This window comes from Aristolochia californica, unplaced genomic scaffold (assembly GCF_029961685.1).
Source record: "Aristolochia californica isolate CCGP_79_NKW_82.1479 unplaced genomic scaffold, dmAriCali1.0.hap1 SCAF_13, whole genome shotgun sequence".
In the NCBI taxonomy this organism is placed as follows: domain Eukaryota; kingdom Viridiplantae; phylum Streptophyta; class Magnoliopsida; order Piperales; family Aristolochiaceae; genus Aristolochia; species Aristolochia californica.
The window spans coordinates 1,346,948-1,371,973 of record NW_027181804.1 but is presented as its reverse complement, the minus strand read 5'-3'; the positions used below and the strand labels follow the sequence as shown (position 1 = coordinate 1,371,973).

At 40.6% G+C, this 25,026-nt stretch overlaps 6 protein-coding genes across 8 annotated transcripts in view; 4 read left to right on the top strand and 2 right to left on the bottom strand.

The window, feature by feature from the left end:
• The first annotated feature begins 30 nt into the window (after nucleotides 1-30).
• LOC137948669 (pentatricopeptide repeat-containing protein At4g14850) lies at nucleotides 31-3,363 on the top strand. Its single transcript, XM_068794789.1, has 2 exons — nucleotides 31-1,912; nucleotides 2,832-3,363. The coding sequence occupies exons 1-2, from the start codon at nucleotides 312-314 to the stop codon at nucleotides 3,295-3,297; spliced, it is 2,067 nt and encodes a 688-aa protein (XP_068650890.1). The 5' UTR covers nucleotides 31-311; the 3' UTR covers nucleotides 3,298-3,363.
• A 705-nt stretch (nucleotides 3,364-4,068) lies between these two features.
• On the bottom strand, nucleotides 4,069-7,173 carry LOC137948180 (26S proteasome regulatory subunit 4 homolog B-like). The gene is made up of 6 exons (XM_068794168.1): nucleotides 6,631-7,173; nucleotides 6,169-6,414; nucleotides 5,125-5,294; nucleotides 4,829-5,045; nucleotides 4,602-4,742; nucleotides 4,069-4,412 (listed from the first exon to the last, which is right to left on the bottom strand). The coding sequence occupies exons 1-6, from the start codon at nucleotides 7,108-7,110 to the stop codon at nucleotides 4,329-4,331; spliced, it is 1,338 nt and encodes a 445-aa protein (XP_068650269.1). The 5' UTR covers nucleotides 7,111-7,173; the 3' UTR covers nucleotides 4,069-4,328.
• Nucleotides 7,174-8,518: 1,345 nt separating this feature from the next.
• LOC137948834 (uncharacterized) lies at nucleotides 8,519-9,681 on the top strand. The gene is made up of 4 exons (XM_068795013.1): nucleotides 8,519-8,618; nucleotides 8,730-8,960; nucleotides 9,245-9,320; nucleotides 9,481-9,681. Exons 1-4 carry the CDS (start codon nucleotides 8,535-8,537, stop codon nucleotides 9,507-9,509), a joined length of 420 nt encoding a protein of 139 aa, XP_068651114.1. The 5' UTR covers nucleotides 8,519-8,534; the 3' UTR covers nucleotides 9,510-9,681.
• A 1,569-nt stretch (nucleotides 9,682-11,250) lies between these two features.
• On the top strand, nucleotides 11,251-12,710 carry LOC137948940 (late embryogenesis abundant protein D-34-like). The gene is made up of 3 exons (XM_068795163.1): nucleotides 11,251-11,873; nucleotides 11,959-12,261; nucleotides 12,552-12,710. Exons 1-3 carry the CDS (start codon nucleotides 11,367-11,369, stop codon nucleotides 12,708-12,710), a joined length of 969 nt encoding a protein of 322 aa, XP_068651264.1. The 5' UTR covers nucleotides 11,251-11,366.
• Nucleotides 12,711-15,416: 2,706 nt separating this feature from the next.
• On the top strand, nucleotides 15,417-16,290 carry LOC137948991 (late embryogenesis abundant protein D-34-like). The gene is made up of 2 exons (XM_068795239.1): nucleotides 15,417-16,043; nucleotides 16,132-16,290. The coding sequence occupies exons 1-2, from the start codon at nucleotides 15,417-15,419 to the stop codon at nucleotides 16,288-16,290; spliced, it is 786 nt and encodes a 261-aa protein (XP_068651340.1).
• A 28-nt stretch (nucleotides 16,291-16,318) lies between these two features.
• LOC137947781 (uncharacterized) overlaps nucleotides 16,319-25,026 on the bottom strand; it is a 49,317-nt gene continuing 40,609 nt past the window's right edge. For 2 of the 3 annotated variants that reach the window (XM_068793543.1, XM_068793544.1), the window contains 12 exons: nucleotides 22,605-22,733; nucleotides 22,434-22,519; nucleotides 21,898-22,013; nucleotides 21,692-21,804; nucleotides 21,377-21,500; nucleotides 21,177-21,298; nucleotides 20,315-20,751; nucleotides 19,720-20,044; nucleotides 19,499-19,638; nucleotides 18,461-18,582; nucleotides 18,108-18,312; nucleotides 16,319-17,189 (listed from right to left, as the gene is read on the bottom strand). In XM_068793543.1, coding sequence (XP_068649644.1) covers nucleotides 17,102-17,189; nucleotides 18,108-18,312; nucleotides 18,461-18,582; nucleotides 19,499-19,638; nucleotides 19,720-20,044; nucleotides 20,315-20,751; nucleotides 21,177-21,298; nucleotides 21,377-21,500; nucleotides 21,692-21,804; nucleotides 21,898-22,013; nucleotides 22,434-22,519; nucleotides 22,605-22,733 — 2,007 coding nt within the window. In that variant the 3' untranslated portion in view covers nucleotides 16,319-17,101. Of the gene's footprint in view, nucleotides 17,190-18,107; nucleotides 18,313-18,460; nucleotides 18,583-19,239; nucleotides 19,349-19,498; nucleotides 19,639-19,719; nucleotides 20,045-20,314; nucleotides 20,752-21,176; nucleotides 21,299-21,376; nucleotides 21,501-21,691; nucleotides 21,805-21,897; nucleotides 22,014-22,433; nucleotides 22,520-22,604; nucleotides 22,734-25,026 lie in introns of those variants that run through there. The other variant, XM_068793545.1, reaches the window with a different exon arrangement.

Genomic DNA, 25,026 nt, shown 5'->3' with positions numbered 1-25,026 from the left:
CAACCAAACAATCTGGGGATACAATTTCGACCATTTTGAGAACACACGGGAGAGTGAAGTCATTGGGAGCGACTGAATCCTGTTTCGACCTTTTAGAACTGAAACAAATTGGAAGGCCGTCCTAATGTTGAGACGAGATTTATTAGTGTATGTACTTCTTCTTTTCAGTCCGGAGAGGAAAATTGATTCAACCCATAGCTATTGCCTCGTAGTGCTTTCCTATTCCATTCCTCTTAGTCCCTTCGCTACACTCCCGTCTATGCTTCAGATTCCAATCAACGACGCCCAGCCATGAAGGGGTGCTCGCTGCCATGCCGCCTCAACTCACTCCCAACTCTCTCGGCGCGGTCCTTCAATCCGCCGTCACCGCTCGTTCCCCTCTCCTCGGCCGAGCTGCCCACGCCCAAGTCCTCAGGTCCCTCGCTCCCTCTATTCCTTCCTTCCTTTCCAACCACCTACTCAACTTCTATGCCAAACTGGACTTCCCCTGTCACGCTCTCACTGTTCTCTCTCAGACACGCAGCCCTTCCGTTGTCTCCTTCACCGCCCTCATCGCTGGTTTCGCGCAAAATTCCCGGCATGTTTCCTCTCTCAGGATCTTCTCCGCTATGCTCAGGTCCTCTGTCGCTCCCAATGACTACACTCTCCCGTGTGTTCTCAAGTCGGCTGGAGCGATTGGCGATGCTTTTATTGGGGCACAAGTTCACGCCCTCTGTTTCAAAACTGGGCTTATGAGTGATATGTTTGTTGGGTGCAGTATCATAGATATGTACTGCAAAACTAGGCTGGTGGGGCTTGCCTGGCGCGTTTTTGATGAAATACCTGACAAAAATGTGGCTGCTTGGAACGCGTTGTTGTCAAATTCTGTGACCGGAGGGGACACCGGCGAGGCCGTCTCAGTGTTTGTGAGGTTCAGGAGGGATGGTGGAGAACCCAATTCGATCTCTTTTTGTGCATTTTTGAATGCATGCGTGGACACCAGGAATCTTCGCCTTGGGCAACAACTGCATGGTCTTGTTGTCAAGGCAGGATTTGGAGGGGATGTCTCTGTTGGAAATGGTTTAGTGAATTTTTACGGGAAGTGTCGAGAGGTGGAAGCGGCTGCCAAGATTTTTGATGGGATTACGCCTAGAAATCAGGTTTCTTGGTGCTCGATGACTGTGACATATGTGCAGAACGATAAGGAAGAGGCAGCATTTAATGTTTTTTTTCGTGCTCGTAGTGAAGGAGTGCCGCCCACAGATTTCATGGTTTCAAGTGTGCTAAGTGCTTGCGCTGGGCTTGCTGTGCTTCAGCTAGGGAGTTCAGTTCACGGGCTTGCAGTAAAAGCTTGTGTCAATGGAAATATTTTTGTTGGGTCTTCTCTGGTCGATATGTATGGCAAATGTGGGAGTGTTGGTGATTCAGAAAAAGTGTTTCATGAAATGTCAGAGCGAAATTTGATAACTTGGAATGCTATGATAGGTGGTTATGCTCAGAATGGTCATGCTGGTAGGGCACTTTCAGCATTCGGGGAGATGACAAGTGGTCATGATGGGGGCTGCAAGGTCTCCCCTAATTATGTAACGATGGTTTGTGTACTTTCAGCGTGTAGCCGTGCTGGAACAGTGGAAGATGGTACCCGGGTATTTGAATCAATGAAGGAGCTTTATGGGATTGAGCCTGGAGTGGAACATTACGCTTGTTTAGTGGACTTATTTGGGCGCGCTGGGATGGTGGAAAAGGCTTATGAATTTGTCAAAGAAATGCCTGTGCAGCCCTCAATATCTGTTTGGGGGGCACTTCTCAGTGCTTGCAGGGTACATGGGAATCCTGAACTGGGGTGCATTGCTGCAAAAAAACTGTTTGAGCTTGATCCACAAGATCCCGGCAATCATGTGTTGTTATCGAATATGCTTGCCTCTTCTGGCAGGTGAGATATCAGATATCAGTCAAGGTTTGGGTTATTGTTTTCTTGGTTAAGTTACATCGTTGAATCAAATTCATTTGCAAAAAGCTGTCCCCCAAGGGTGAAAGAGCATATATGAAAGAAAAATTTCAAGTATAAGAAGCTTTTAACGAGAGAAATCTTGTTAAAGTCTAAATTTTAATGTTAGTGGGAAAGTCCTTTATAGTTAAGAAAAGTAGTTAGTTTATAAGATGGGCATTAAAACTTCTAAGTGGCTAGTCAGTTTGGGGCGAAACAGGACCCAATCTTGACATTGTATCTAACTAGGACGTTTGCTTGGACCTAAGGCCTGTTTGTGCGCCATTGAGTTTGTACCCTGTTTGTGTTGTCAATGTTTTAGGCTTGTGTTATAAGCCTGGATGTGAGGGGTGGTCAGTGAAGAATAGTCGCACATAGTTAAGAAAAGTCATTGGCTTATAAGGTTGAAGATTGGGGCTCTTAAGTAATTAGTCATTTTGGTATGGAACCGGATTCAATCTTGACATTCGATAAACCAAACTTAGGGATTGATGCAATGACCTTGATGGCAAGGACCTTAGGCATAGCTACTTGAATTACATCTCATAAAATAATTGCAGCATTATTTCGTCAAGATGCATTGGCTTCCAAATTTTCCTTTTAAAAAGTTATGTTATTTTATTCTTATAATCTTTGTATTGGCCAGGTTATAGACTAGATTAGATTTTCCTTTTACTTTGGTGATAGTTGGCTGTTAGTATGGTTCTTATGATGCTGTAATCTGAAACTGCATGGTTCTTAACCTTGCAATTAGGTTATAAGTGTTTTAGGATATTTATTTCTAGCTATGGCATTATATGTTTTGGGTTTCAAAGAGGCCTGATTCTTTTAGTTAGATGACTAACTAGTGGCATTGGTTTTCAAGGTGGAAAGAAGCTACAAAAGTAAGAGAGGAGATGAAGGGTGTGGGGATAAAGAAAGGACCGGGATACAGTTGGCTCACAGTGAAGAATGTTGTTCATGTTTTCCAGGCCAAGGACAGGGACCATGAAAAGATTGTTGAAGTCAGAGCAATGTTAAGAAAGTTGTGGAAGGAAATAAAAGAAGCCGGCTATGTTCCTGATACAAACTTTGCACTCTATGATTTGGAGGAGGAAGAGAAAGAAAGTGAGGTTTTGTATCACAGTGAGAAGCTTGCACTTGCCTTCGGATTGATGATTATTCCTCCTGGAGTCCCTATCAGAATAAACAAGAACCTCAGGGTCTGTGGTGATTGTCATAGTGCCATTAAATTCATTTCTCAGATTGTTGAAAGGGAAATTATTGTAAGGGATAATAACAGATTCCATCATTTCAGGAATAATCAATGTTCTTGTGGTGATTATTGGTAGTTCTTTATCTTTAAAGCATTCTTCTGAAACTCCTCCAGAAATATGTATTCTAAACTGATCCATTAATGTAAGAGTAATTTATTATTATTTGTGGGTAACTGTTTCCTTTTTTTATTTTTCATCTTATCTCTACAAGTTACTTTCAGGAAGATCCTAAAATGATAGGATGGAATAGATTAGGGTTCCATTGTCAACAAAGGGGGAAGCGTCTCCCTACTCACATGGAGGCAGATCAGAACTCCATTTCCTTATACAAGTTCCATATATGCCGTATTTTCGAATGTGACAGCCAGATGTTGTAATTCCTTTTTTCCCCTTTGTGCAAAACGAGGGGAGGGGATGGCTTTTGTTGCTATATCTCTCAATTGGTCCCTTTTGTGTGAAACAAGAGCTACAGCTTCATCTATCTTTTCCATAGAGAACCTTTCTGGACAGGAAAGGGAGAGGAAGACTTCAACTAAAAGCCTATCTTTTTAACTAAGGAAATTATTTTCTAGGCTAATTTTTACTAGATTTGATTCACATCAATTACAAATCCTAATCTTAGGGATTATTTTTTCTTTATAAAACTCGCCTTTTGCTTCCACTCATGAAACGGAAACCATTTCAAAGAATTGAGTAAGAATTCATTTAATATCTAATTTTCGTTTTTGCCGTTTTTGAGAAGTTCTTATGTTTCAGTAATCATGAATCACGGACAAAGAGTAACCCCTGTTAGACGCCTGATTAACCCAAATTATCTTACCAGACTGAGGTTTAGGTTTCCTCAACAGTAGAAATGAGCCGTATACACATTATTGATAAATAACAATACAATATGGACTGAATATCATATCTGCACACTTCTCAATCGTGGTGAGTGAAAATATTTGGAGCTCCGGATCGTATGTGTGAGCATTAAATTTCAAGAAAATACACTTCTGAGAGAAATGAATATCTGCTGGCCTCCATCAGGGGAAACCTCAATGTGATGATGATGCTAAAGCATGATACAGTGAGCAGGAATAGAAAAAACACCCAAGGAATCATTTTCACATGTAGAGTCCTTCAGGCACACCTTCCTTCTTCTTGAACATCACCTTTTCCTTGGCCTTCTTGAAGTCCACATGAGTTACCTGTACCGAAAGAAAGAGCATTAGAGAAAAAAGTTCCTAAACCAGGGTTAGGCGTCTCGGTTTTTGGCCCTGCATCTGAATCTGGAAAACCCAAAAACCAAAGACTACCGAGCGATTCAAAATATCCATCCAGATCTGTGAAAACAGAATATCTTTAACCATCCTTTAGTCATGACATGGAACTTGTACCTTCATTCGACGTTCTCGCAAGGCAAGCAACCCAGCCTCAGTACAAATAGCTTTGATATCTGCCCCAGAGAACTCATCCTTAGTCATCACAAACTCTTCCAAGTTAACATCATCTGCCAAAGTCATCCTTGATGTGTGTATCTGGAGGCCACCAAACAAATGTTTAACACTTAAACTTAATTAAAAAAGTAAAACAAGACAGAAACCCTTGCAAATCTAAAGAAGACCTGGAAAATTCTCCTTTTAGTCTTTATATCTGGGAGGGGAAATTCAATTTTTCTATCAATTCGGCCAGGCCGTAGCAAGGCAGGGTCGAGGCTTTCTATCCTGTTTGTGGCAAGAATAACCTTAACATCACTCTTTGAGTCAAAACCATCCAATTGGTTCAACAACTCTAACATAGTTCTTTGGATCTCGCGCTCGCCTCCAGAATGGGCATCATACCTGAAATTTGATCAGTTAATAGCTTGCAATCAACAATGAGAAGCAAAATTGTACAGCATAAGGTTTTTTGCCTGCAAACCTCTTTGTGCCCACTGCATCTATTTCATCAATAAATACAATAGACGGAGAAAGATCATCAGCCACCCTGAAAAGTTCCCTAACCAATTTTGGGCCATCACCTAGATATTTCTGAATCAACTCACTACCAACGACACGCAAGAAAGTGGCAGATGTTGAATTGGCCACAGCCTGTAAAGAAATAAAAAGGAACTTGAGTTTTGCAAAATGCATATGTGCTACATAAGTGATTAGACAGAAATTACTCAAAATGCTTATAACTGAACACAATCAGAAGCCCTTTCCCACTATCTTTGCCCCAGAATTCATCTAAAGCAATACAAGTTCCTTTATCTGTGTCAAAGTACATATGCAAACTCAAAATGCTTGAGTTTTAATCTGGGGTTGTCAGTTTCTATGCGTGTCAAATAATTGTATGGTAATAGGTGACCACTATACAGAATTACAAAGGAGACAAAGTACCTCCAGGAAATTCTGCATTATGCATAAAAATATTTATTTTCAATTGGATGCACACTATAATACCATGTTGAATAGTATGTAGAACTTTAGCAAGACAAATGACAAGATGAACAAAGATCAAAAAGACTTTGCAGAAGATAAGGAACCATACAAAAAAAAAGCAGACTTAGGACGAGTAAGTGCAGTTAAACGATGATCACCCAATGATACAACCGTAAGATTATGTAACATGAGAAAGTGATTGAAACACAGCAGTTAATATCAGCATCAATATATGACAAGTTCCAACATAGGTGTGCTAATATTGCTCAGCTTGCCGGAAAAGCATCAATATGTGGGACTGTTAGAACGAATGCTCCTTGACCATTAAAGGAAGAATATGGCATCTATTTTCTGTTCAAAACTAGCAGATAGAGCCAAAAAATAAAATCGGAGTTGATAGAAAATTTTGTTTGCTAGCCTACTGATTACCGAAGTAAGATGTTACAAAAGTTTGTTGGGCATATAAACTAAGTTGAAGCGGTGGATGCAGACCAAATGTCCTTAGAATAAATCGCTCCAATGAAATTTCAAGAAGTATCACCTTCGCAAGTAGAGTTTTGCCAGTACCAGGCTCTCCATAGAGTATAACGCCCTTCGGAGGCTTGATTCCAATGTCTTCATAGAGCTCCGGATGAGTTAGAGGAAACTCAACTGCTTCCTTGATTTCTTGTATTTGAGCATCTAATCCACCAATGTCAGCATATGATTCCAATGGAGCCTTCTCAACCTTCATAACTGAAACCATAGGGTCCACTTCATCTTGCAGAAGGCCAACAACAGAAAGAACCTAGAGGAAACAAATAATGTGAGAAGGCGGTCAATCTACAAAAAGATAAATCCTACATCACGACCCCCAATTAAGTCAAATCTTTGGCAGAACAGAATCAATAGTCATAAGTAACACTCTACATCACATTATCCACATCGAGACCGAAAACCCTAAAACCCCAATCACATGACCAAAAAACAAAGACAAAAGGAAATCAATACAAACGATACAAACCTTATTGTGCATAAGAATAGCACAACCTGGCTCAAGCTGATCCTTATCAACAAAAGACAGAATCCCCACGTAATACTCCGGACCGACGGAGGAGGACACAATTGCGTGGTTCTCATCGATAAGCTCCTCAAGGTTACCAACGCTCATGGGCGAACCCCGCAGATCGTCGACCTTCGATCTGTCCTCCTCATTCTTATCCTCTTGCGGCTTCAGCCGCTCCTGATTGGTCACAAACTCCTCTTCCATTAACAAATAATCCTTGACCCTCTCCAATTTGAGGAGCCGGAGCTTGCACTTCGTGTGAGGGGTTACGATGGGGAGACGAGCGGCGGCTTCGGGGCCCTTCTGCTTGCGCTGCTTCCGGCCGACGCGAGAAGGCGGCGCCGCCGGCTCGAACTTCTTTTCCTTCTTGTCGCCGTCATGCTTCCGGTCGCCGGGGAGACCCTGTTTGTTAAGTCCGCCAGGAGAGCCCTGACCCATTGCTACAGCGGAAAAGAGAAGGAGGAGATCAGAGAGGGGGCCGAACTCGGGGAAATGGAAGGAGAAAAGAGGGAATTCTTTCCTTCAAACCAAAGACAATCGATTTATATATCAACAAGGACTCATACATGCTATTATATTAAAGGAAACTCCCTAACAATGACGTATTTGTCTATGTCACCTCGAGGATGGATCTTCACATTTACACCCTCCTAAATTGCATATTTGCGGATATTTATAAAAAAAAAAAACCCTTATAAAAATTTAATAAAATCCATAAAAATCGTATTGTGACAAATTAATTGGATTATTCATTCACTTAATTGGCTCATCCTTTGACTCATGAAACTTGTGTCAACTCACACAATCTAACATGATTTTTATAGGATTTAAATTGATTCTCAAGTTCGGGTCCTAATACTTACCTCAATTATTAGTTTGAGAGGTTAATAAGAAAGATTTTCTAAAAATAAAAATAATTTTTTAAACAAATAATTGGATGCTATATTTTCAAAAAATTGTAAATATGTTGGTATACTTTTTTTATTTAATCAAATTGATACTAAATTAGTGATCCATTACCTAATATTGATGAAAAAATTTAAAATAAAAAATTAGACTTGAAAATGATATTTATATATCTGATTTAATTATATATGAAGAAGTTGTTTATGTATTAAATTTTTACTTATATATGTTGAAGAAGGAGAGGACGAAGAAAGAGAAAAAGACGACGAAAAAACAAGGTGTCCAGTCTTTTTCCTTTTATTAATTCTTGTGGACAAGTGACAAAACTGCATCTAATTTTATTAAAACTTTTAATTTTCTCATTAGAATCCACTTCTTTTCAATCAGTTTAAGTTGGACAAGTTCTGAATCTCTTCAAAACGTTGAATCTTTATTATTTGGAAAATTGAGGGGGAAGGACTTAATTATCTCCTCTTGGAGCCCTTTCTTTAAAAAAAATTATTTTATATTTCTTGATTTATAAAAACAACATATAAATACAAAAGATCTCAAGGGAAAGAGAGAAGAAAGGAACTCTAACTCTTATGAGAAACCAAAAAAAGAATAAGAGATTATAATGCCCTCAATACTTCAAAAGGAAAAAAAATTGTCCATTATATTGAAGTTATAAAACTACATAAGTAACCTCTAATTGATCGTATTTAAAAATATGATACATAAAGAAGGACCGTATTTTAAAATTATCTACAAAATTATAAAAAAAAAACAGCGGTTAGCTCGGAATTCTGATTCAAGCACCGGGTAATCAATGAATCCGATTTCCAACGTAGGTGTTTCCTTGGAATCATGTTTCAGCGTTTTTTGGCCTCTGGCGGGACGCGTGGAGCCAAACCATACTCCGAAGCGAAAGCCTCAATATATACACTGTAACTCAGAGAGATGAAGAGAGGAGGAAAATGGCGGCTGCGGAAGGGGTTCGTCTTCACCACATAGCCAGAGAAACAACTGACGTGAAGCGCCTCGCAAAATTCTATCAAGAGGTAGTCTATTTTTAGCGTTTTTTTTTTTCAACTTCATGCCAGTCCCTTGGTTGTGCTTTGAGATTTTCCTTTTTGTTTTCTTGGTTATCAACGTCTTGCAATCTTGTGCAGATTTTCGGTTTTGAGAGGATCGAAAGCCCTAACTTTGGTGGCGGCGAGGTGATTTGGTTGGTACTGCCGCCATATTTTTCTCTGCATCTGATTGAACGAAATCCCGAATCGAAGCTCCCGGAAGGGCCGTGGAGCTCCACGGATGCGGTCGCGGATCCGAAGAACCTCCCTACAGGTCACCACCTCTCCTTCGCCGTTTCCAATTACGATTCCGTCGTCCAGAACTTGAAGGCAAGCTCTCTCACTCTCTCTCTCTCTCTCTCACTCTCTCTCTCTCTCTCTCTCTCTCTCTCTCTTCGTCTGCTTCTCCTTCCTGCTCAATTACGAACCGTCTGCGAATACCAAAAGCACTTACAGAATCCTGGAACGACAAAAAAAAAAAAAAAAAAAAACTTGGAGAGTGATAACGAATTATATTGATATTTTGGCTCCATTTGTACCATTGTTGCTAATCCTGGCTCGAATGGTTATTGAGAAATAATTTCGTGCTAATTCTATCTCGAATGATCCGGTAGGAAAGAGGAATCGAGGTTTTCGAAAAGATCCAACCTGATGGGAAGACAAAGCAGGCCTTCTTCTTCGATCTTGACGGTAAGCAATTCCATGGATTGATCCGCTTGGGATTGATTATTCTAAAATATTTCCTCGTACGATTCTGTATGAAGAGATCGATCCACAAGGAGATGTGTAAGCAGCTCCTCTGCATGGTGATTTCACCTCCACAATCTAATCTATTTTTAGTTCTGTGCAGGAAACGGGCTGGAGGTAGGGAGCTGGTAAGACGAGTCTAGTTTTCTCTTGTAGGAATATATTAAAAGAGGGAAAGGAGTCTGGACAGCGTCCTTTGATCTGTATTAAAAGGGTAATGTTGCTCGGATTTTCATATATGACATACGTAAATTGATCAAGTATTTCTTTTTTTTAAGCAATGAGAAGTAGAATTCATTGAGAAGGCTTACAGGAGTACAAAATATTCTGCAAGAAGAACAATATGGTATATTAATAAAGGGCACAATGGGTAAGGTTTTAGCAAGTAGATCCAGCCTGTAATAATATTTCTGGTAATAGCTGGTCTAAGAAGGTTGATGTTAACAAATGTTCAAATAAACTGTAAATATCTTCAATCTAGCAGGGGGGCAAGCAATTTTTTTCTGTTTCTACTCTTCTTTCCTGGGTGGTTTCTAATTTTTACAGGGTCTCTGCATTCTCCGATTTCCAATCTCCCGGTGGTTTCAGTTTTTTTAGCAATATTTGTGGCGGATACTTCCCTGATTTTGTCTGTTGAAAAACGTGTGATTTTTATAATGAACTAGAGAGTAATTAGAAAATTGAAGAAGGGGAGAAGAGGCTGGCACAGGAGAGGATGATAACGAGGATATGAGGAATCAGAGAAGAGAATGTAGGGGGCGGCTGATGATGAGAAGATGAGAATCAGAGAGGAGGATGTAGGGGAAGACGACAGAGATTTTCCCCTGCCTATTTCTTCTTAAGAGATCTAGGTGATAGAGAATTTGCAAGGAAACCTAGCTTCTTTAGAATACCTGTAGCTTAGAGAGAGAGAGAGAGAGAGAGAGAGAGAGAGAAAGATGGGTGTGAGAATCTGTGAGGGATGATAGAGGGTGGTTTAGCCTAGAGAGAAGGGAAGAGAGGAGAAAGATGGGTGTGAGAATCTGTGAAGGATGATAGAGGATGGTTTAGCTTAGAAAGGGAGGAAGAGAGGAGAAAGATGGGTGTGAGAATCTGTGAGGGATGAGAGAGATTGGTTTAGCTTAGAGAGGGAGGAAGAGAGGAGAAAGATGGGTGTGAGAATCTATGAGGGATGAGAGAGGGTGGTTTAGCTTAGAGAGGGGGGAAGAGAGGAGAAAGATGGGTGTAAGAATCTGTGAGTGATGATAGAAGGTGGTGTTGGAGAAAGCATATTCCAAGACATGTTAATACTGCATAAATGCGTAACAGGATTGGTGGATAAAGAGTTTGACAAGACTGAACTCTCTCTAGGAATACTTATGAAGTATGAAGAATTTTTATGACATCAAGTATTAGAGAAAATCTGCATTAGTTACACTAAAATGGATCCCACAAGCAATGGGTTGTTAGAGATCATATTGAAGGTGGATTATGATACCTTTGTGGACAAAAACCTGAGCCAGGAACATGGAAAACTAATTGACAGCATAATGGGAATGCCAAAAGCTAACCGATCTGAATTTCCTTGTCAATCAAAGAAATAACTTGAATTTCTCTTCTGCTGCTGTGCTGGTGCTTCTTCGGTACTCATCTAAAGTAGTAATATCCCACTCCTTTATAGTAATTCATGTTTGTAATTGAATAGGTCAGGAAGAAAATATACCATCATATCGTATACAATTCGCATAGAAAAAAGATGGCATATGAATTTCAATGTCACTTGATCATATGGGACGAGTAAGAAATGTTACTTCACTTTACCGGATCTTATCTAAGGTAATTTGGGTAATAATATTTTTTTTAGATTTCATCCACGGTGTTCTAGTCTCCTTGTCCATTTTGATCCATTTGGAGCCTCCAAGAGAGAAATACTTGTCCCATTTAATTAAAATTTCTTACAACGTTGGCTAATATACGTACAATGAGGTGAAACGTGGGCTAACAGTTTAAATGACAGACAACCCAGTCAGATTCTCCAAAGTGGCTCGACCAAGCTCGATCATCTCCCCGCGTGGCGGCGTGCCAATCCCTCCTGCTCTTCTTCTTATCCTCCAAACCACTTGCAGTCACTCGACCCACCGCATTTCATCTCATCTTTCACAGAAACCCAGAAGGAAACTTGACTCGCTCCCGAAGATGAGCCATGAACAGCCACATCAACCAACGACCGAAGCTCTAAAGTACGGTGACATCTTCACGGTCCCTGACGAGCTTTCCGGCCAACCCATCGCCCCCAAAGATGCTTCCGATATGCAGACTGCCGAGAACATCGTACGGGCACGCACTGCCGATGCCGGACCAGCCGCAGCCATGCAATCTGCCGCCGAGTTCAACACTCGTTCCGGTCTCGTCGACCCCAATGATAGGACCGACATCGTCGGGCAAAAAGGCGTCTCCGTCCTCGCAACTGACACCGCCGGCGGTCTTCGTATCGTGACGGAGGCCGTCGCCGGACAGGTAATCAGTTACCCATTCTCGGTTGACTTGAGTTATTGTCTTTACTATATAATGCGTCGAATTCGTTTCCTTGTGCTCTCTTCAGGTGGTGGCGCACTATGCACGGCTGGTGCCGGCGGAGGACACGCCGCCGGTTCCGCCCCAGGAAGTCGGAGTAAAGGTAGACGTTATTACCATCGGGGAGGCGCTGGAGGCGTCGGCGTTGTCAGCGGGAGAGAAGCCGGTGGACTTGGGGGATGCGGCAGCGATCGAGGCGGCCGAGATGCGAGCCAGGGGACGGAACGTCGTAGAACCCGGTGGCGTCGCCGCCTCCGCCCAGTCGGCCGCGTCCGCCAACGCGAGAACCGCACTTGACGAGGAGAAAACCACTCTCGCGGATCTTCTCACGGTAGGCTCCGTAATCTGTATACGATACCCGTTTAACCGTTTACTTCAAGTAATAGTGGAGTTCGGGTACCGATATGAGATATCCGACTATCCTATTAACCGATTATTTGAGCAAAAGCGGAGATGCGTACCGAATGTCTGTTTAACCAATTACATCAAGCAAAAGGGGCTTTGGGTACCGATTAAGTTACCCGAATATTCGATTTGTTTGATCTTTTCGTCGTCGTCTTCAATCTCTGTTAATCTTGGCAGGCCCTTCCCTTTTAAAAAGCTTTTTCTTGGTTTAAGCAGGACGCGACGGCGAAGCTGCCGGCAGACAAGCCGGTGACCCGCGAAGACGCTGAAGCCATCGCAAGGGCGGAACTCCGAAACAGCCCTAATATGGGGACGTATCCCGGCGGGGTGGCAGCCTCCTTGGTGGCTGCTGCGACGCTCAATAGAGACGAATAGGAATCTTGCAGCTCAATGTTAGTTGAACCAGCTGCCTGGTTTTATCTATATGGTGTTTGTAAAAAGGGGTCTCTCTGGTTTTTTCTTCTCCTTGCTGTTCTTCATGTAAATCTGTTCAACACAGCTTGTTGACAATGATACAGTTCGTGTTCAAATCTGATAATGTGGCGGCTATTTGATGACATGTCAGATGACTTTGCAGTAATTGCCTCGGTTAATGTTAAAGCTGACGTTTAGTCTAAACCCTACACGGTCAATTGATGGGTAAAAGTTTAAGTATTTTTTATATTAAGTTTAGAAGTTAGTTATTTTTGTTAATATTTATTAAAAATAGGTAATTTGTAAAATTTCTTGATGAAAATTTAACACAGAGTCATAGGAAATATTTTCTATAATAATATTTGAAATTAATCTTAGACATTTCACATTTCAATTGCAAATTTGTAATGTTCTAATCATGTGGGTGTATTATTTTTAATACAATTTATTCTATTTTTTTTATAGAATGTTTAAATTATAAAAGAAAAGGAGAAAAAAAAAACAGCATCGAAGGTGAGGCTTCCCTCTATAATAAGGATTTGGAGGAAAGATTCCAATTTATCATGTGAGTTCGTAAGGTGATTGGAGTATTTGGGTGCATACTCCTAAGTACAATTAAGGGAGAAGTAGACGTTGCAGATATCTAGGAAAACTTCCTAATGTCACCAAGGGGGTCTCTAATTTGGCGCACCAATCAATGACTATTTTGGAGTCCCCTCCGATGAAAGGGATCAAAGAATCGGTCCCAAAGATTATATACCCAAAGGACCAACGAAGGACAGCAGGATGTTATTGTTGTCGTCATGAATTATTTCACCAAAACCTATAGGTTCAACCATCCAAATTTAACTTGAGGTGACTAAGAGGAGGTGGAGACCAAACAATCATGTTTGATTAAGTGAGGGTCCTGCCATAACTGCAACAAACACCAATTTCCCCCAAAATTAGAGTTGCTAAGGTGAAGATTTTTTTCTTCATAAAGAAGGAGACTTGGCCAGTAATGTGCTCGGCAAACAAAAACAATTGTGGAGGATTTGAACTGGAATTTCCTTTTGTTTCTCTCATTTTAGAGTGCCCATGGAATATGACCGGCACAACTAGAGATTAACATTTGCTGAACTTGCGGAGAGCCATTGGATCATGGATGAAAGATTATGGGGAACACAAAATTGTATGACGATTCTAGGGAGTCTTAGATCGTGGGCTGCCATTGCAGAGTCAAGGAAGGATGTTCCAGTCTTTGATGAAGGAGCTCTTGTAGGGGTGAATAATCTACAGGAGTACACATCGAAGTTGGCTGGCCAATACTCGAGCAATAATCTTGTAGGTACTGGTAGTAAGGCTGATTGGTGTGAGATCCGTGGAGAGGCAATTTGTTCCGTCAGACAATGCTTGGCTAGGATGGTGAGGGATGTGAAATCCAGACTGTTGAACCAGAGGAGGAGGAAGGAGAGGGGCGGCTGGTTGGAGGTTGGAGGTTGGAGGTTGGAGGTTGGAGAAGGAGGGTGCGACTGTGGGGGAGGAGGGTGTGGCAGTGGTAGCTGAGAGAAGTGGAGGGTATTTGGTGGGCTGAGCCATATGGTGTTCGAAGGTGGGTGAAGAGGCAGTGTTTTAACTATTGCAGGCCAGAGTTACAGGCTGCGAATGACATCACCATCATTCATGCATCTTCCGGGTGGTGGTGAGCATCTTCCCATAGCAAAACGCGAAGGCGGTGTTTATGACTGTCAAGGCCAGGTAGATTCTTCATCGCGAAATTTTGCCGACCACTGTTTGCCATCCGTAGTCGTCATCGCCCAGAGGCCCTGGCTTCTCGGTGCACCATGCTGCTGCTTTGCTGCTCTTGCAGGGGAGTCCTGTCGTCAGAATCATCGTCGAGGCCGGCCTGCGGAGGGCGAGGGGGAACATGGGAGTCTTCGTTCAGGAGTCTCGAATCACCCCTCGGGAATCTCGAGGCCTCCATCTCTTATTTTGAATGCAGTTCAATACAATACAATCTATTCTTAATCGTTGACGCACAGCGGACCGTTTTCAGAGGTTTATAACATTGTTTTATGGGATCTTGATGTTGTTCTTAAACATCATATTGAATAATTGGGTAAAGCCATGGAACTGAATAATGAAGTTTTTATCAGATAATATGAAAAAACTTGTCAAACATCATGAACAAAATATTTTTAGTTTTTATGAAACAAGATCCGACCTTATCGAAGAAAAGACCTTAAAATTTTTCACTGTCAGCAACTTTACTTATCCTGTTAATTTCGCCAATCATTTGTCTAAGAAGGAGTTGTAAATTGATTAATCAAAATTTTGTTCTCTGTAAAATAATTAAAAACTCATAGCAGGTCTCATTCATGGCTGCTTCGTACCTCCTACGTGATGGCAATTTTTACTTTTCGGTGGCGAAAGCAGGATTTCCGGTTTGCTGCTTTCGCCATGCTCGGAATGCCGACACATATCCATAACGTGGCAAGCCCTACGACGCCATGAAGAGCTTACTTCTGCCGCGTGTACTTCGCTCCTGCTCTGCCGCCACGGTAGAACCTCTGCCAGGTTCTGGTCCTGATTATATATCCCCAACTGAGGACAACGTCTCTCTCCATTGCAGGCACAAGGGCGAAATTGAATTTGAATTGCGGTGATCGAGTGAGAGAGAGAATCACAATGAGCCAGGAACAGTTGAGGCGGCAAGACGATCCGATCAAGTACGGGGAGGTGTTTGATGTTTCCGGCGATCTCGCGGCGCAGAAGATAGCGCCGGGAGATGCGGCGATGCTGCAGTCGGCGGAGAATCTCGTTTTGGGTCAGACCAAGAAAGGGGGTCCCGCCGCTGTCATGCAGTCTGCCGCCGGTTACAACGAGAAGATCGGCAAGGCCGGTCACACGGAGACGTCAAACTTAGCCGGGGAGCGGGGAGTGACGGTGACCGCGATGGATGCGCCGGTTGGCGTTCGCGTGGTAACGGAGTCTGTCGGTGGACAAGTTGTGGACCAGTATCTCGAAACGACGCCTGCGGCGAGGGAAGCAACTACGATGATTAACCAGCCGGTCACGGCGATAGAGAACGAAACCATCACCATAGGAGAGGCGCTGGAGGCGACGGGGATAACCGCCGGCGGCAAGCCGGTGGATCAGAGCGACGCGGCCGCGATTGAAGCTGCAGAGGTGCGTGCTACCGGGAGTAACATCATCCGCCCCGGAGGGGTCGCCGCAGCAGCTCAGTCAGCTGTTACGGCGAACACAAGGACCATGCTAGACGAGGCCAAGACCACTCTCGCCGAAGTCCTTTCGGTAAATCCTGAATTTCTTCCGTCTGCTCGAATTATCAAGCAGAAACAGAAATCTGAATGTTCTAATTACTGGTAATTTTCCTTTGCAGGATGCGACAAGGAAGCTTCTAAGCGATAAACCAGTGACCCGTGAAGACGCAGAGGGGGTGATCAGTGCGGAGCTCCGGAATAGCCCGAATATGTCTACACATCCGGGCGGAGTGGCAGCGACGATGGCAGCTGCTGCCACGCTTAACGAAAGTAAATGAAGCCCAGCAACTGATCGAATAACTGGTTTTGTGTAAAACGAAGCGGAGTCAAAGAGTTAGTTTCTGCTACCGTGTAGGAGACAACAGATCTTTTTTTTTTTTTTTTTTTTTTTAAATATATCTCTCATCTTTTGGAGATGAGAGAGGTCAGATTTCCGACGTCCTGTATCTAGTTTCTGGTTTAAGCGAGGGTGTGTGGTTTTTGCCTGTAATTTAGTACAGTGAGAAATATGTTCGTTACTGGTTTATCTCATTTTGTTTCTCTCTCTAATCATGGAGCAAGATTCAATGCAGCTTTTTTCTCGAGATGAATTCACTAGTCAGGTAGTCTATTTTGTAAGTAAGCGAGGGTAATCTCTAATGAATCTGGTAAGATGGTAAGCCACATGAAATTTGGTGCGGAATAAGAGAAGAATTAGCTTGGGAGACGGGTATAGATGGAACTAATTCAGAGGTGCTACTGGAGGAATTCAAGCTTCTTGTAGTAACTATCGAACGAACATTATTTTAGCAGCTTTGCAAGGTAGAGAAACTGTTTTTTATCTGCGTTGGACGTGTACGTTTGTTTCGAGAGCGCGTTAACACTATTTTTCATACATAACAAATTCTTTAAGCAATTCCCAGAACGAGTACGGACGCAACCATGAATTATCACACGACCTCGTCAATGTTCTTAACATACAGAAGAGTGATAAATGACGCTACATAGGAAATAAATTACAAACAACATCTCTCAATTAGTAAACAAATGCCGAATTCTCTTCTGCCTCTGAAATCTACGTCTGCTTTGGCCATATTGTGGTTTCCCGTATCAATTTCCTGCCGAAATCTTTTGGAGCCGAAGCTCTTGACAGACAAGTCTAAGCAGTACCTGAGTGAGCTCCCTCAGTCTTGCTTCCCTGAAAAGGAATGAAACAATCCAAACAAATACAGAACTGAATTTCGTTTTGACAGGAGGGTGTAAACCAATTACCATAAAAAAAGAAGGGTGCAAACTATAAGTTCAATTGATGTTACACCTAGGACCAACTCGTAAGCGAAAAAGGAATTTCACATGGAAAAAAATTATACGAGAAAGTAAATCAATCACGAATAACAGATGCTTACATCAAATTTTAATAAGAGCGAATTCCTCAAGAGTAACATGAATGAATTAGAGATCAATTTTTGAAGCAGTATTACGAGTATTACCAAATGTCTGTCACCCAGGCAGATAGATTGATATGAACAGATTACGAGTGTATCTAGAGATGGATTAGAGATCAAAGTTTGAAGCAGTAATGTGCTGATTACAGACCATAGATGAAGAAAATGCTATTTTGAGGAATGTCAGCATTCAAGCAGAAGATTTATGTGAACAAAATTTGTTAGTCAATGAGAAGGCCCGAGAATTTATAGTTTTGATGGTGTACAGCGGATATCAAGCATAAGAGATTATAATGGAGAATCAGTTAAGAACAGATTAGGTAGTCATGGTAATCTCTGAATAAGCATCAGCCACAAAAATTAGATGCTCCTACACAATGCAAGTTCATGTAGCATGTGTAAAATGAAATCATATAGATGCTCCCGATAGATTAAGCACAGGTGCTGATTCATATCCGTATCCAACCTCATCTGTCTTGGACATCTTTTTCTAACTATAAGCTAAGCAGTTAACAATAAAAATAATGAACCTTATCCCAGAAATATATTGAAAAAGCATAGCATCAGATTAAGTAATAGTAAGAACATACCAGCCAAACATCAAATAAGAAATAAATGTGCCGAAATAAACATAGCATGAGGGTTGATTGTATAACGAGAATTGAGCTCACCTTGAAGTAATAACCTCAGAGAATGCAGGAAGCATTGCAATAAGATGTGCGCGGTTATCATGATCATCCTTCTTTGTCAAGCCTTCCTTCAAGTAAGGTTGCAATGGAAGAACAACAGCAGTTTCAAAATGTATAACCAACCGCGCTAGCTCTTTAAGGACAAAAATCATTTGTTCAATTCTGACAACAGGTAATGACTTTCCACCTGCAAAGATCAGTTGAAAGATATTGATTTGTATTTTGATGTAAATGAACCTTTTCATTAGAAAAAGTGAAATCTCATACTGTAGCAGGAAAGAAAAAAGAAAAAGTAATGCCGATAAATAAATCATAGATAGTCATAGAGGTGATACCTAGGCTTGCTTCATCAATTAGAAACTGTTTTATTATATAATCACATCGACTCGTAAGCACCATGATTGAAATTTTGCTGACTTCTGTTCGCATGGGATGCCAGTTGTCTTCACAAGAGTAGCTGGTGCAAGAGATGAAACCAAAAATTAGGCAACAAGATGGAAAATCCATAAAGCTATTTGTGGCACCTCCTAAGAATGTTTTAGATTGGAAGTTTATATAACCCCCATTTGACATGCTTTAGTTGGCAAAAGAATCCTTTCTGCTTAAATAATAACCAAGATTTTGTCAAAGAAAGCATCTAATCTTTACCAAATGTCATTTGAAAGTAAAGACAAGGTCCTTTAAAATTCAACTACAATGATTAGTTGGGCTTCACAAAATCCTCAGAAGTTTTTTAAAAATATTTGAAAAGTACCAGCATCTCTCATTATTTTTTGGTTTCATATGCTGAGAAATGCTAGCCAAGTTAAAGATTCATTGGCAAGCATGCGTGGTGGTCTGTAGGAAACACATTTTCCAGATAGAATAGTGAAATTTATGTATCCTCCCTTCCTGAAGGTCTCTTCAACTTTCCTCAACTTTTGTAATTTATGAACACAGGAAGCAAAGCTTGAGACTAAAGAAAGTTTCGTTTCACCAATATATTGAATCTAATAGGTAAAAAGGATGACCGTTTCTTTTGCATAATGTTTGTCAAAATTGAACCTAATTTTATATAAGATACCTCTTTTCTTTTGGACATGAAAAATAGAAATGTGAAGTTTCATGCCTTTAGTGTCATTGCAAGAGTTATAGCATCAGTTAACAGTTATGCACAGAAATATAAGTGGCCCTTCTTCCCTCCCTCTCTATCTCAAGTTGCTTACATCACTTTTTCTGATAGACTGCAAGTTCACAAGTTTATTGTCTAAGTAAAGAGAACCATATATAAACTGGACAAAATAATCACTTGAATGGACAGGTGAAGTTTCAAGCATAAAAAAAACAAGAAAGAAAAGGGAGGTCATAATTGCCATTACAGACAATGGAATTACCTGCACAAAGAAAAGATCTTCTCTAAGCAAGCCAACGAGAATCTGCTACAATGGGGAGGCATTAATCCCACAGTCTCAACTGGTAAAGAATCTGTCCGGGATGCACATCGATCAAGGGTCAAGATTAGTCGCTGCAGAATCTGCAAATACCCAATAGTGTCAGTAATATATCAAAAACAAACATTTATTTTGGTGACCTATTTGAGTGGAATGGGTATTACGTCAACAGGTGCATCGATTTTAGACTTGAGAATATTCTCTCCCAGAACATTTAAAATAGACATCTCCAGGCGCTCATCAGCCTCAAGAGCTTCTGCTGATAGAGCATCAGATGGTAGAGCACGCCCACAGGAACCAACAAGAAATATTTCACATGTATCTGCAATTTCTTTCCACAGGCGAGTTCTAGCAGGTTTACTTGTACTTCGTTCAGTTCCACAATCAGAATTAAGTCTATTTACTTCATCTACTAAAATACGATTAAAGCCTTGAGCTGATAATCTCCAAAGAGGTCCATCTGGGTCATCTCTCCTTGTCGTCATGCACCTACATATCAATAATCAAGTCCAGTTAGACAGCTACAAAGAAACAAACCAAACAATTGAGTCTTGACATATCTGAGAATTAAAATGAACTGCTCCACATACTTGATATGATTGAGTATCAATGCATATGATCCTATGTTGATGTTTCTACCCACGTTAGCATTTGAGTCAACCCAACTTGTTCAAACTAACTCAAGTTGAAGCCTCCCATCCTTTATTCATTAAATAGAAGAGAAAAAAAATGCTATGAAACAAATATACAACCATGTACCTGCCAAGGCCTTGAATAATGTCTGGAAACACATTTGATTTCTCAACAGCAGGAGCAAGTATAAAAAGATCAACAAGAACAGGGACAAGTTTTTGGGCAAAAACACAACTAGCAGGTGTATCATTGCCAAAGCCTGATACTAGGTCTCCCTCTCCCCCTGCATTACTTACAGTGCCATTGGGGGCATTTGTTTCTTCTCGTCCAGATATGCTAACCTGAATAGCATTATTTTCTTCATTAGATGTCCCTACACTCTGTGGACAATCTGCCGCCTTACTTGGCCTTTCAGGATCTTTTTCATGTAAAGAGGGATCTAATCTTGGAAGATAGCTAATCAGTTCCTTGAGAAGATGAGGCCACATTGAAGATAATTTCTCCATAGGACGTAGAAGTGGAAGGATCTCTAGCATAGTGCGGTGCACGGGTGGAATGGTTCCCTGGTGAAATTCAATGCAGAATATTTTATCAGGTAAAGTTTCATACAAGAACTGAACCCAAGAAAGAGACATGTTTAACCAAATGAATTCAGCTCACAAAGTTGAAACTCATATAGAAATCCTTTGATAAAATGACCAGGATCTGAATAGTGAAAATTTCACAAGGGACATGCAATGGTGGAATTTTTTAAAAACCGTAGATTTCAAATCATACATATGCCACATGCATGTGTGACTACACTAGCACAGAGATCCCAAAGCCTATAAGATTAGGCATCAAGATGAGAAAGAAGTCGCCAGAAGATGAGTTATGGCATATAAGAGACGACATACAGGCAAAGATAAGGTGCAAATACAGATTTTTAAGCATATGTAATGGAAATTTCTCAGAAAGTGAAAATTATTAATCTGAAATAAGTACATACAAGTTCTATGTCCAAGTAAGTTTTAGTACTCTTGGGCTGTCTCACTGCAAGTTTTATAAGATCTAACAGCAGCAAATACATCCTCTCATCAAACATTGCCTGGGCTTGCACATACAGATCTCCTGTTGAAGTCAAGGATTACAAATAATGGTGGCAGAAGAAAAATCAAATGTAAAGGAGTCTCCATGGAACAGTCCTACCCAAACTATGCAAAATCTCCTGCTTCACTTTGTCAGCTGCATTAATTTTATGAATCAGTGGATTTTGAAGTACAAATTCATAGACACCGAGCACTGATTTAAGATAAGAAATAGGCAGGTTCCCCTGTTTTAGTCAACAAAACAACAATCCTTTAGTAAGTATGGTTAAGAAATGTCATTCAAAAAAAAAAAAAAAAGTAGAGAAAAAAAATGAGCATGTTAGGCCCACAAGCTGCAGTAGAGTCTCCACATGTGTTTATGACAAATTTCATGCATGCCAAAAGATAATATGGTAGACAGAATAATTTGTATTACCTTAGTGCAATGCAATACTATGGCTGTCTGTAAACAGTTGATTGCTGCAAGAGCAACCTCCTTGCTCCCATTCAAAATGCTATTTCTAACAAATAGAAGCAAAGACTCCCAACCTGAAAACATGAAGAATATAAATGCATAGTACCATCATGTAATCCAATAGTAGGACATCTGCCAAGACAATCAAACTCAGTTATTGCATTTACCAGCCAAGAAATTGTTTAAACCCAGAAGGAGAGGAAAAAATGATCGTAGAATACGAGTTATTCCACCTAGCACCAGCACAAGTGTCTCATCCCACTGTTTCTGGGCAGTATTACGACTGAGAAAACCACATATGGGCCAATGTTAGAGGCAAAAAAAAATTCAAATGACAAGATAGCTATACACAGCCTCAACTTCAAAGGGAATCAAAAGTCAAACAGCTTAGTCAATTAGTTCTATTAAGCACTTCAAATGCCACAGCCATATCGAGTACGCAAATATGAGAAGCCACTTAAAGCCTGAAAATCCTGCTGCTTGTCACTCATGTCATGTGAAGAGCCAGCCCCTCAATCACAATCAATGGATTGTAAGCAATTGAGTGACAATCAACCAGAAATCTGAAGTCTTTTGTTTCTTGAGTGTGATACTTCAAGTAAAACTTAGTGGACTAGAAGGGCTTTCCACAATTATAATGATAAGACACTTAGCACACAAAACCTGCCACTAATGCGGAATTTTTTACTTCAGATATATATACCTATGATGTATGAGCATATGTACTGCTTTTCCTCCCCTTATACCAAGTTCTTTTCCTTGCCATTCATCTCTAGATGAAGTTTCCGCCTACAAAAAAGAGAAATTTTCACATTTTTTTGAAAGAAAATAGGTATAAAGTTCTAAATGTATGGGTTACAGGCAACTGACTTACCAAGTGATTTACTCTATCTAATATAGGAAAAACATAACTCCAAAGGCAATCCTCCCACATGCTGCTTGAAAGTTTCTGCCCATGACTACCAAGAGTTTGAAAAAGCGTCCTGATGGCTGAATTCCTCACCTGATGTTCAGAATATATTAAGACTAAAGATGAAAGTGTATTATAAATAGAAATAATGATACTCTATAACCAATGCATGAAATTCACAGTTTCTTCCTTCCATGTCCTAGAAAAGGTACCTGCCACCCCCTTTGTGCTCTGTTTTCATTTTCTTTCAAAAAAAAAAAAAAAAAAAATGAATGGAGAAGATTCCGTTGATTCCGCGCTAGTCATTTTTATCTAATTGATATCGTATCTGTCAAAATGCACTATTTTAATGATACCAATTCACTTTCATCCCCCCTTGACATTTCCGGAGTAGCAAAAGAACTGACATTATGGTCTACATGAAAGATAATCTCAAGGGTTTGAAATAAAATAAAATAAAATTCTACTACATATGCCTATCTTGTTTTTCACATTCCTGCATGTGGATTGGGCCTTTGGAGATTTAGTTGGGGAGGGGAGGGGGTTGTTTTAATGCATGATTGCTTTTTTTTCTTCTAAAATACGTGAAAAATTATATAAAGAGAATGAATTTACAAGATACAAACAGGAAAAAACACTTTCACCGCAATATTACAGAAAGTGAAAGAAAATGGCAAAATCTATGAACATTGAGAAGTTGGGTCCAAGGCCCATCCCAAACTGACTAGCCACTTAGGAAACCTCTTCTGCTAACTAATAAACTCAAGATCTTTGATCTCACTAATCCATGTGGGACTAATATTTAACACTCCCCCTCACGTGTAGGCACGTGGATAATTTGGGTGGAATGCCCATCTATTGAGTGGTTGCCTAAGTGGTTGCTCTGATACCATGTGAGGTTGGGTCTAAGGTCCGTCCCAAAATGACTAGCCACTTGGGAAACTTCTTCTACCAACTAATAAACTCAAGATATTTGATCTCACTAATCCATGTGGAACTATTCCTTAAAAAACATAAAGAACAAAGTATCATGGACAAGAAAAGCCGGCAGATCCACACCATGATGAGCCAATAAGTCAACCATGGAATTAGCAGTACAAGGTAAATGAACCACATTATCAGTAATTGCCTACTCCAAAGCAATTTCATGAAAAATGTGAAGGAATCGCCAAGGAGGGAATTTTTCAGAATAGAACCAAGAGATCACTACTGAAGAATCACCCTCAACCACCAAAGGACCTGAGAATGTACTACAGAAAACCTTCACTTCACACAAAAGGGCCTGGAGTTTCACTTCGGTTGAATCAAAACAACCCAATGGAGCAGAGTATACCCAGAGGATCAGGTCAGAACAGTCCCTAATAACCTCCCGACCTCCAACAGGGCCCAGATTTCATCTTGAACTCCCGTCAACATTTAATTTCAACCACTCTTCAGGAGGGGATGACCACAGAACAGCAGTGGGAGGTCGAGTATCAGAGGAATCCAATGCATTCACAAACAGTACTTGAAAGATGATGAACTCAGGAAAACATAGTCACCCAAAAATGCATGTAATGAACAATAATCAATTACTCCTCCCAATGACCGATGTCAACCATTAAAAAAACTATTATTTCTTTCCTCCCACAAAACCCAAACAGTAGCTGCAAAAGCAGTTTGCCACTAAATTTGCCCTTTGGTTGACAAAGAACACTTTAAAAACTGAACCATAAAATTCAAAAAGAAACATTGGCAAACACATTGAAAAATCTATCTTTCATAATAAAACACCCCCAACCAAGAAAAGAAAAGTACATTGACTGAAAATATGATTAAATGACTCATCCTCAACACATAAAATTTACAACTTAAATCCTCAATTGCCTGCCCCCGTTCTAACAAGCTGATCAGTAGTTAAGATCTTTTCCTTGGAAGCACATTAAAGGAGGTGCTTAACCGTAGGATCAAATTTTCCAAGATAAAACCAAAGGTTCATGAGAATGGAGGGCTCGGACAATAAAAACCCAAAAAATGAAGAAATTGAAAATATACCAGAAGGGCAAATTTTCCAAACTAACTCATCTTCACCTAAAAAAATCATGAATGATTATCCAACAAAGATAAAATGGTTCCCGGCATCAACTGGTTAAATGTCAGTAAGATTACAATAAAAATTAAAATTCCAAGCTCCATCACCATACGATTGAGAAATTACGGGATAAAACCACATTATAAAGACGAGGAAGCCAAACAGCTATAGAAGAACTCCCAATTCTCTCATCCAACCAGAACCGAACTTGATGACCACTCCTAACATGAAAACAAATTCCATTAATAAAATCAGGTTTTATGCGAACAATTGCCACGAATCCTCAGCATACCATATTTGACTACAAGAAGTTGC

Excerpts from the sequence above, each read along its gene's own strand:
- LOC137948180 (XM_068794168.1), bottom strand. The coding sequence starts at position 7,110 with ATGGGTCAGGGCTCTCCTGGCGGACTTAACAAACAGGGTCTCCCCGGC. Across the intron at positions 6,415-6,630 it reads CTATTCTTATGCACAATAAG|GTTCTTTCTGTTGTTGGCCT; the intron begins GTTTGTATCGTT and ends TGTTTCCTCTAG. Across the intron at positions 4,743-4,828 it reads CTAAAAGGAGAATTTTCCAG|ATACACACATCAAGGATGAC; the intron begins GTCTTCTTTAGA and ends GGTGGCCTCCAG.
- LOC137948669 (XM_068794789.1), top strand. The coding sequence starts at position 312 with ATGCCGCCTCAACTCACTCCCAACTCTCTCGGCGCGGTCCTTCAATCC. Across the intron at positions 1,913-2,831 it reads ATGCTTGCCTCTTCTGGCAG|GTGGAAAGAAGCTACAAAAG; the intron begins GTGAGATATCAG and ends TTGGTTTTCAAG.
- LOC137948940 (XM_068795163.1), top strand. The coding sequence starts at position 11,367 with ATGACAGACAACCCAGTCAGATTCTCCAAAGTGGCTCGACCAAGCTCG. Across the intron at positions 11,874-11,958 it reads CGGAGGCCGTCGCCGGACAG|GTGGTGGCGCACTATGCACG; the intron begins GTAATCAGTTAC and ends TGCTCTCTTCAG. Across the intron at positions 12,262-12,551 it reads CTCTCGCGGATCTTCTCACG|GACGCGACGGCGAAGCTGCC; the intron begins GTAGGCTCCGTA and ends TGGTTTAAGCAG.
- LOC137948991 (XM_068795239.1), top strand. The coding sequence starts at position 15,417 with ATGAGCCAGGAACAGTTGAGGCGGCAAGACGATCCGATCAAGTACGGG. Across the intron at positions 16,044-16,131 it reads CTCTCGCCGAAGTCCTTTCG|GATGCGACAAGGAAGCTTCT; the intron begins GTAAATCCTGAA and ends TTTCCTTTGCAG.
- LOC137948834 (XM_068795013.1), top strand. The coding sequence starts at position 8,535 with ATGGCGGCTGCGGAAGGGGTTCGTCTTCACCACATAGCCAGAGAAACA. Across the intron at positions 8,619-8,729 it reads TCGCAAAATTCTATCAAGAG|ATTTTCGGTTTTGAGAGGAT; the intron begins GTAGTCTATTTT and ends AATCTTGTGCAG. Across the intron at positions 8,961-9,244 it reads CCGTCGTCCAGAACTTGAAG|GAAAGAGGAATCGAGGTTTT; the intron begins GCAAGCTCTCTC and ends ATGATCCGGTAG.